The 10,240-nt window shown below is 41.1% G+C and overlaps 1 protein-coding gene across 5 annotated transcripts; it reads right to left on the bottom strand.

The window, feature by feature from the left end:
- Positions 1–1,209: 1,209 nt before the first annotated feature.
- LOC133425054 (ETS translocation variant 5-like) lies at positions 1,210–9,665 on the bottom strand. Of its 5 annotated transcripts, none has more exons than XM_061715710.1 (13): positions 9,556–9,665; positions 6,852–6,917; positions 6,661–6,745; positions 6,440–6,487; positions 6,286–6,336; positions 4,824–4,932; positions 3,653–3,895; positions 3,299–3,567; positions 3,070–3,135; positions 2,911–2,979; positions 2,671–2,825; positions 2,470–2,577; positions 1,210–2,341 (listed from the first exon to the last, which is right to left on the bottom strand). In XM_061715710.1, exons 2-13 carry the CDS (start codon positions 6,897–6,899, stop codon positions 2,108–2,110), a joined length of 1,485 nt encoding a protein of 494 aa, XP_061571694.1. In that variant the 5' UTR covers positions 6,900–6,917; positions 9,556–9,665; the 3' UTR covers positions 1,210–2,107. The 5 variants fall into 5 exon arrangements, with proteins under 5 accessions (XP_061571694.1, XP_061571696.1, XP_061571695.1 ...); XM_061715712.1 differs by having other exon boundaries at positions 2,476–2,577; XM_061715711.1 differs by having other exon boundaries at positions 2,671–2,822.
- Positions 9,666–10,240: the final 575 nt, after the last annotated feature.

Raw genomic sequence — 10,240 nt, 5'->3', positions numbered from 1 at the left:
GCTTGTTATGAATTCGAAACTGTGGTTTATAGATAGAAAAATAGGATTGATGAGTTGTGATGGTTGTTGCTATGGCAACAGCGCCCTCTGCTGTTCAAACTGAAATCCAAACGCTGCAGCCTAGTTAAATGTGGCAATGTTATTTATGAGGGGGGAAGCCTTATAATAGCGGTCGTCTGTGTTTCTATAAATGTGCACATGTTCAAAAATGTCTCCAACGACTGAGAAACAATGTCCTGACCTGAGCTGTTTAAGACAAAGTTTAGACCACGTGATGCCCAAGCGGCCAATGAGCGTCCGAGATGCGGCGGCATGACCGTAACTAACCGCTTAAAGCTTAGTCTTCATATTGTGTTTTATAAATACACTTACCACGTCTGCTGTCACGTTTATACGTTCGTTTATATCTTCAGCTAAACATCATAAAATAATTGTACACTCTCATTTAGGAAATGTTTCCTTGTTGCAATAGATCCTTTGCGGGTGGCGTTTATGCGTCTTTTCAGACAGCAGAGGGCGCTGTTGTTCAGTCAGCGGAAGATGCTTTCACATTAAAACAGCCACATGCATCAAAAAATGTTCCTGTTTAATTGTCATCACTAGTGATGTTCGATACCACTGATTTCCTTTCCGATCCGATATTAAGTAAAATTCAGGTTGGTATCGTGATCCTGATTCGATATAGATACCATGTGCAAATACACTTAATCTGCCTGGTAAATCTTAAAAAATTGCTGTATTTTAGATAAATTAAGGATAAAATAAATCAGTCACTTATTTAACTATTTATTTTAAAGTCAGAGAGGCTGAGCAATTACACCAACAGAAAAACAAAAAAAAAAGTGTTTGAAAAAGTTGTTTCCATCACAGAAAAATCCTAAGTAAAATAATAAAACCATTAAAATAAATAAGAGAATAAGAAACAAAAATAAGAACTACTATAAAAATGAAAATGAAAAAAAGTAGTTCCTACCAGCAGCGTGTCATTTAGACAAAATCTGAATAGTTTAGTTACTAATAAATTATATACATTACCACAAATGATCAAAGTGTCAAAAGTATCGATATTTTCATTTGAGAATTGATTTTAGAGCATACAGATCTTGTATCGGAAGTATTGATATTTCAGTATTGATCCTCGAATCACTAGTCATCACAAGTAACTGTGGTTTCGTATGAAGTCACGTAGTTTGTGCAGGAAGGCGAAAGAAAAGATTAAAATAGTTTATTGTATCAGTAAAGATCAACAGAAGGCACACATACAGTATCTGAGGGTACAAGTCACACCAGTGTCAGTGTCTTTTACAACTATGTCGTCATATAGTAAAATATACCACTGCGTCCATCTTCTGCCTGCAGGACTGACACTCCTCCTTTTTAGAGCTGATGCAATACATTAGAAAGCAAACATAGCCTTTAGCAAAAATATATCCATATAATAATTATACACTTTGTCTACACACTGAAGCAAACTCGTTATACAAAAATGCAGAAAACTAGTTCAGTACATTTAACTCGCGAGCCATTTTGGAAGAAAGGTCATGCTTGTGTTTAGCATCAGAGAGGCAGTATTACTGGATCAAAAATAGAAGCAGTACCTTTGTCATAAACCGTTATAGGAAAAAACATCCATATAAAGCCAAAAAAATATTAGCTTTGAATCCAAGATAAAGTACAGCACAGACATTTCCGAGTAGATTATTTGAGATTACAAGGTACAAAGGTCTGGAAAATACAAGTGTGTCCCTCAAAGCTATTATGAGTAAATTAATAAAAGGAGTGTCATGGCTTTGAGATACTTTTTGGTTGCAAAACAGATCCCAGAGTTGACAAACATGAGGACTGCAGCAATGGCCGTTACACACAACGAGACTGTCGACTAAAAAAAAGTAGAGATTAAGAGATGACGTTCGATCCAAATGAGCACAACAAAAGTTTCGGATGGAGACTTGCATTTTCTCAAAGGGAGAGTTTAACAGTCTTAGTGCTTCACTGATATTCAGCCTCTGGTTGAGTCAGTTTTACAAAAAAAAAAACAACACTTGGAATGTCTTTTTTTGATGGATAACGTGTGAACATTTACAAACACTGCTCAGCGATTGAAGTTTCAGTACGAGTAGCTGTCGGGGAAGGCCAGCCCCTGCATGCACTGCTCGGCTCCTTCCACCAGGAAGGGCCCCTCCTCGTCGTATCCTGGCAGGGGGAGGCCCTCCTCCTCGCTGGGGGGCAGGATGGTGTCCAGCTCGGCCTTCAGGCTGGGCCTCTGGTTTTCAGGGAATGCCATGGAGAAAAGTGCATCGGGGCTGCAGACGAACTTGTAAACGTACCTTTCTCCCGCCACCTGTGAGGAGGACGTTTTAGAGTTTTTAGAGAGGTTCGAGGATGGCTTTAGTAGAATCATGCACGTCTATTTCCAGGAGTGTGTAGTTTGATTATGACAAAAAAACATAGAAATGAACGATGACTCGCCTTTACCTTCTGCATGATGCCCTTTTCATAGTAGTACCGCAGCGAGCGGCTGAGCTTGTCGTAGTTCATGGCTGGCCGATTTTTCTGGATCCCCCACAGCCGAGCCACCTGGACACAACACAGAAGAAGAAAAGCATCATCAACCATCCTGATTGGGTCTTTTTAATCAGGTCGTAGAATATTTCCCCCCTAAAGTCGCACCTCCTCTGGGTCAATCAGTTTGAACTCCATGTTGCGGCCCGTCCACACGATCAGATGTCCGTTGGCTGGGTTTTCCAGCAGCGTGAGCAGGAACTGCCAGAGCTGCAGGGAGCCGCGGCGCTGGTACGGCAAACCCTCCTGCTTTACTTTACCTGCTAACGGACCACAACAACACACATTCAGCTCATCGTTCAGGGGACAAGTGCAGTAAAAGCACGCTGGTAAATGTAAGCATCCCACCTTCGATTCTTTCTGGGACAACGCAAGTGTCGTCATAGTACAGGAGAGGGTCTCTGTCCAGACCAAAGCCTGTGGGGAGACGATAAATACATAAGTTAAACATGTCGGAGTTGCTTAAACAACAGGAACATTTTGTTGTCATGTACAGTTACAACTCACCTGCACTGTTTTTCTGCAGCAAAACTGAGGATTTTCCAAATGAAGATGACTGACAGGTTTGAACTTCTATAAAAAACACAAACAGTTGAGTCTGTTACTCGAGGAAAATGCTCAATTAAGAAAAAAATGCCCAGGACTGACTTAGGTAGGTGCACTGAGGGATAGAAAATGTGAAAAAAAAAGAATAATGAATAAAAAATGAAATCAAAAAAGTCAAACAAACACCCACCTGGGTCAAAGCCGAAGTCTCTGGGCTCTTGTTTGATTGTCACGTGGTTGAAAGCGGCCTGGGGTCGGGGCAAACCCGGAGCAGCCTCTGGATACCGGGGATCCACCAGCTCCTGCTTGAAGACTCGGGGGCCGCGGGGGACTAGCGGGTCTGACAGGTGGCGCTGGTACAGCGGCCGGCCGTCGCAGCCCGCCGGGTGGTAAGCTGTGTTTGTGGGTTTCTCTGACGGCAGGAAGGGCAGGCAGGGGTCTGAAAGTTGCCTCTGGAACCTGAAGCAGAGAGGAGACGGGTTTGACGGCTTTCTGTGATTTTATCCTCTAGCACGCATGGCTCCAGAGAGCCAGCAGGACTCACCTCTGTTCTGTGTTGAACGATGGCTCCGAGCAGCTGATGGGGGGGCGGGGCAGAGCGAAGCGCTGGCTTTGGTCGGCCGGCGGGAGGCTGGCGCGGTGGGACGGGCTCGGGGAGCAGTGGCCGGTCAGGTGGGAGGGAGATGGCTGTAGCTGCCTCTGTAAAGGTGGGGGTCCGGCGGGGTGGAGGGAACCACCTGCTGCAGGCGGGGAGGCTGCGGTCGGACCTGGCTTGCTGTTACAGGCACTGAGGAGTCAACGCGGCACAGGGATTAGTAAACGCACCGCTTCACTGCAAAAACTCAAAATCTTACCAGGAATATTTGTCTTATTTCTAGTTAAAATGTCAAATTTTTAGTCAAATGTTTTTTATTTTATTTACAAAAACGGATATTTCCCCATCTACGTTTTGAAAAATACCATTATTTACACGAACCCGCATAAATACGCTGTTAAGGTGCTATGAGCAGCCAAACCTACATGGGGGCATTGTAACAAGAAGCATAAAGTCATGCTAGCCAATCAGAATCCTGGAAAAAAATGTCAACAAATGACACGAGTAACTTCCAGTTACTTCCAAGATGAACGAGAGTCTTTCGTTTGGAGTGACAGAGAATTGGAGTTACTTTTAAGTGTGACTTTAGAATATAAAACAGGTAAAATACAAGAAAATATTGACGGTGGCCAAACAAATTGTAAGCACAGGTCGCACACATGACGCTGCACTGCAAAAACTCAAAATATTACCAGGAATATTTGTCTTATTTCTAGTAAAAATGTCTAATTTTTAGACAAAAAATCTCATTACACTAAAAACAAGAGTGATTACCAGAAAAATAACTTGTTATTTGACAATTTCCATCTGTTTCAAGTAAATTTTCCACTTGAAATAAGTAGAAAAATCTGCCAGTGGGACAAGATTTATCTTCTCATTACAAGCAAAAAAAATCTTGTTCCACTGGCAGATTTTCTACTTATTTTAAGTGAAAATCTACTTGAAACAGGTGAAAATTGTTGTTTTTTCCAGTGATAAGTCTTGTTTTAATTGTAATGAGATTTTCTTTTGATTAAAAATGAGACATTTTAACTAGAAATAAGATAAATATTCTTATTAAGATTTTGAGTTTTTGCAGTGTTCATCTGGGGTAATAACATTTACATCGCCGTGTCCGTACCTGTAACTGTAAAGGCACATGTCAGCTTGAGGTGTTCTGCATGGAGACAAGTCTTTGGACGGACTGGGCTCTCGCTTCACTTTGCTGACAGGAAGTCCATGAAACATCACTGCAAACACACACAAATAAACACACTTATTAACCCTGTATACAAAAGCAATTTAGTGTCAACATGTGTAATTTTAGAAGCTAAATAAATACTCCAAATGTATCTCTAGTCTTCAAAAAGGAGTAATAAAAAGAGCCTGATCCAGCCAATCACAATCAAGGGGAGGGCTTGCACCCCTGAAGGGGCGTGTTTTCTCAGGGAGAGGGGGGAGCCAACTTTCTGTATCTTGCTCAGCCCGCCTATAAAGGGCACTAATTCTTCCACAACTCATGTCATAACTCATATGATTCATGAACTTTTGTAACAACTGACTCAATTCGGTGCATATACGGTATAACAGCAAATATAAAATTTGGACACTTTTTTCCTGCAGATTAATTAATATTCAACCAAACTTCTCAAGTCACAGCTAATTACAATATAATTACAAGATTAACCAGATATAACCCTTAAAAGCATTTTTGTCCAATCTAGTGTCAAGTTTAACTGTATAGCTCTACTTCAATGTCCAAATCTAAATGAATGCCAAACTCGAGGGTCTCGAAAACCAGAGCAACATTCATGTCTTGACAATCCCTTTCAGTCTTTCACTGTGCTGCTTCTTCAAAATATACAGTTAACATCTAACACCTTCATTCAAAGGAATTCATGCAATTTAGTATTGCTCTTCACTCATGGGAGAGATTAAAAAAGAAATCTGATCTTACATTTCCCATCAAGTGCATAGTGAGCACCTACCTCTGTCAGACAAGCCCCTAACGTCTCCACCTGCAACACATCCGCCGTCACCGTCATTGTCTGAACCTGGACTTGTTCTGCTAAATCAGTTGTCTTTACAACGGCCATAAATACGACGTGTTTGGAGGCAGGTCTAAATGCACCACTCGAACCTCTCGCCTATCTCATCGTAACATCTCGGTCCTGACAGTGCAGTCCATGGAAGCCGTTTTTATTGCTCCCTTATTTCCTGTCCACGTGATTAATATCACTTCTTTGGCAAAGGTCCAACATGTGTGAGTCTGAGGGTCAGAGGATGCAACCCTTGTCTATGCCATCAGGGTAAACTATTGTCAATAAAGTTTATTGGCACGAGTGATACTTGAGCAGAAACAGATGGGTCAACTGGGTTTATTCATCTCAAATGAGACATGCAACATAAGGCCTTGCTTACAAAAACACTAATTGTTTGTGGGTTCATTTATTCCTGGTTGTGGTTGGTTCATGGGACGTATTATTTCAGCTCAAAAATCACATCAAGATGTATGAATAAAGATTGCATAATTCTACAAAATGCCTGCTTGTGCTGCAGCACTCTGGGTGCTCTCCATAAATATGAGAGGAGAAGCTACTTACAGTTACTGGACTGGAAATCTGGGACGAACTGCTCGTCTTCAGGAACCTGAGCTGTTAAAGGGAGACGACAGGATGTTAGAAGACTCGTTTCGTTTAATATTCGGCCTCAAACTTTACTCTTCCCCTTTTTTAGTGATATTTTTAATGAGCTCACCTTCTGCAATCCATATTTCCTGGAGCTGGCTCAGATCTTGAAAAAGCTCTGAAAGACAGTCATGAAGTGCGGTTAAATGCTGGGATACTTCCTGTTTTCGAGTTAAACAAGCTGCTAACATTGTGTTTTTACTTTGGCAGTTGAAGCCTTCTGCCGTCCATTTATCATCATTATTTCACATTTCCCAAACTGAGATAGTTAAAAGTCCAAAGCTGATGTACCTTCTGTGTCATGAGCCAGATCTGTGTCCACGAGTTTCCTCCGTCTATCACCGAGACCTCTCTCTGTCTCCTCTGTGTGACATTTCTACAATTACAAGTGAAAAAGGACAATTCAGTGCGGCTAAAATCTATCCTTAATCTGCTTATCCAAAAGAAATACACAAAATATAATGACAATGCTTCAAACTTACACTCTCGGGCACCACAAAGGGGACCTGCTGGTCATAAAAGCTGTCCATGTTGCAGCTGTCGTCACCCTGGAGTCACAGGAGGAAGGAAAGAAGAATAACATATGTCTGTCAGTATTCCCCAACATCTACCAGAAGATTGTCGTTCTAGGTTCATACCAATCAATTACAGCCAAGATAAGAACCAAATGTTTGTTTGGAAATGTTAAATTGTCAAAGAACCCAACTGAAAAGTTGTAGTCACTTGAAAAAAAGATAGTATCTTAAGAAAAGTCAATGTAACCTCCAGATCAAAAGGGTGAAGCCAATGTCGCTGTGTCTGTATTCTCTGTATTGTATTTTCTAGGATGGACTGAGACCTATAGCTGCAAAGAAGGATTGTAGCATATAAGGAAATGACTATTTGTCACTTAATTTGTGACCCATTTTCCTTTTGGTTTTTCTTTACTTAAAAATTACTTTAATATAACATGATAGCCTTTTTTTCCCCCTTTTAAACAGCCCCATTCAGACCCTGCACCGACATCTGTCCTGAGGAATCTGAGCAGAAGCGGCCAGTGCTTAGCGTGTGTGTTCACACCTGGCATTAAAATGCATCTTGGGTGACGGGATTTTACATACCGCTTCATATGCAAATAAACACCCACATCTGTGGTGGTCGAGCAAACTTTACCAAGCAAAGGATGTGTACAGTACAAATGATGGCGTATACTATAAACCAACATGAAGAAGAAACTGAATGACAGAGCGTTACTGCTGTCATTCATAATAAAACGAGTCATCGCCTGCACTGACAGTGTTTGTTTAGTAGGCAGTCCCTGTGTTTGTGTTCAGACTACGAAGAGAATATGGACACAAGTGCCACAGATCACCTTGAAATGTGTTTTAAATGATTGCATATCGGAATATCTTCAGACGTCGCTTTAGTATTTGCCACTTGGCATCTCTTCCGAGGAGGACGCGTTTATAATACAAGGTCCAGATAGTCTTCAAGGCCTAAAGTGTGACTGATACATGCCTAACATGTTTCACTTTCACAGAACTTGTTCACCATAGCAAGGCTCACGTAGAGCTTCACATCTTTATCTAAACTGTCGTTATTGGGAGAATGTGTGAGTCAGTGTCCTATCTGACAAGCTGGGGATTTTTTTTCTTCAATTAGTGGCCTATCTGCTCGGTTACTCAAGACGTGGTCTGAGAAAACTAAGGTTGTGATAACTAAAATGATAACTTTAAACGTTGAAAACATTGCAGTTACAGTTGATTGTGATCATTATGTATCTTGTATTCATAGTTCATGAGATAAGCAATTTCCTTGTTTTATTAAATGCTCTTTAAATATTCAAATTTGGTATCTTTTGGAAAATATATTAGGGACAACTTGATGAAAGCAATTACTTTTTCTACTCATATTTAAATTGACCTAAGCATGAACCCAGCACGTTTTTTTTTGCCCTCACTGACCTGAAGGGAGGTTTTACAGTGGTTTAACAGCCTTGTTGGCAATGAAAGTGTTATGGACCCAGCAGAAAGTTACGTGAGTTACAAGCACCAGGATGAATGGCTACGCGAAGACGTTGTGATAAGCACAAAGCAATAAAACATGAAGTCTGTCCGTCTTTTTTTTTTTAATGAACCATGAAGCTCTTAATATGTTCTCCATCAATGAGCCCAATGTACTTTTTTTTTTCCTTTTGGAAATTATTGCCACTGGAGCTACAAAGACAAGGAGACAACCTAATTAATTTATTAACTTATAATGTCAGTTTTTTTTTTCAGGGAATTTCTGTGTTGCGCAGTCCCCTCAAATGCCCCAAAACATGTCATACCAGCTCAGCGAGCCTCAAAAACTCTTGATTACAAGGCAGATTAACGCATCAGTAAAGATCATCTTTGACGCCCCATCACTACCATTTTAGTTTAGCAAATAGGGCCCCCTCCAACCCCAACAGAATCCTGGCAAGGGCCCCAGAAAACATACAAACAGCCCTGCTTGGAAAAAAATATATCAAAAACCTTATTTTTATTTATTTATTATTACTTCTCATAAGACATAGGTGGATAATTGCAAAACAGTGAGCCATAAATACGTCATTTCAATGTTATAACAGCGTGAAAGTGTGTGTCCTTCCGCGATCCTCCGCGGCTGCACCTCTGCACTGTTTATGTCTCGGGACTGTAGCGTTATTAACGAGTAAAAACGTTTGTATTAAAGCTTCTCATTATAAATGTCGTGTTGTAAACATATCACGTAAATAAAAAATCTTAAATTAGTTATTAATAGAAGCTTAAATAGAGTTTGGTGTGACGCAGGGAGGACGCACGGAGGACCTTGGTGTTTTTCTCAATGAAGTGAAACTTGATCCTCCAGCAGCAGCGGGGGGAGGAGGAGGGGGGGGGGGGGGGGATCACCATTGAGAAATTTATCATAGTGAACACGGAAAGATTCACACTGCAATGGTGTTTTAAGCGGCTGCTGCAAACAGGAGCCCCGTCCCGCGGACCTGCGAGCTCCCTGGAAATGGATGCAGCGATGCCTTTGATCCACAGAAAATGGCGTTCGCCTCTTAACCCCGTATCTGCGAGCAAACACAACCTCGACGTCGCGCTTTTGCTTTGATTTCAACCGCAAGCGACATAAGCGGGCCCCGCAGTCGTTTTTTTTTTTTTTTTTTAAATGACTAAAGAGTAATAATGCCGGGGTTACCTTGGTAAGAAAGGTTTCTTGGCAGAGTGAATAAGACAAGTCGAAGCAGAGGTCCTCCGCTACATCCCCTGCAGCTCCTCGAATAAACAGTCTGCTGTGGATTTTCTCAATGAAGAGCTGGCGCTGGAACGACCAGTGGGCTGCTCTCCTATTGGCTGGAGCAGGAAGTCATTCAAAGGGAGAGCCAATCACATTCGAGGCTGCTCTGACGTCCGGCCGCAGTGTTTTTTATGAATGGTTGCGTTTCATTCATGGAGACATCGCTCTCTAAAAGGGCCAGGGCCAACAGTCGGGTGATAAAACAGCAATAAATATGTGAAAAATGATCTTTCACTTGTTAATCTTCATAAATAAGTAAAGTAATGTTGAAATTAATAAAAGTAACCATAATCATAATCACATTGTTGTATTTATTGTATCGACTTTCACACTAGCCACAACAAATAGTTAAAGCATTTTAAACTCAGAATCTTAATCTGAACTCTCTAAAATAATAAATAATAGATGTGCCGGATGAATTAACAATGAATTAATGAAATCCCATCTTGCAAGTGGAATCTAAAGTATAAATAGAAGGAAAAATTGGGTCTCACGTGGGATAGTCTGCTCCATATTAACCTCACATACAATCCCATATGGGAAGCTGAATTATATCTTACATAGGCCCACATACAGATATTGGCTG

Source organism: Cololabis saira, chromosome 24 (assembly GCF_033807715.1).
Source record: "Cololabis saira isolate AMF1-May2022 chromosome 24, fColSai1.1, whole genome shotgun sequence".
NCBI classification, from domain to species: domain Eukaryota; kingdom Metazoa; phylum Chordata; class Actinopteri; order Beloniformes; family Belonidae; genus Cololabis; species Cololabis saira.
Note: the sequence above shows the minus strand (reverse complement) of the source record. Positions and strands in the feature narration are given on the sequence as shown.

Coding starts and splice junctions, on each gene's coding strand:
- LOC133425054 (XM_061715710.1), bottom strand. CDS start 6,899: ATGGACAGCTTTTATGACCAGCAGGTCCCCTTTGTGGTGCCCGAGAGT. Junction 6,337..6,439: donor GGAAATATGGATTGCAGAAG/GTGAGCTCATTA, acceptor TCCCTTTAACAG/CTCAGGTTCCTGAAGACGAG. Junction 3,896..4,823: donor ATGTGCCTTTACAGTTACAG/GTACGGACACGG, acceptor TTGACTCCTCAG/TGCCTGTAACAGCAAGCCAG.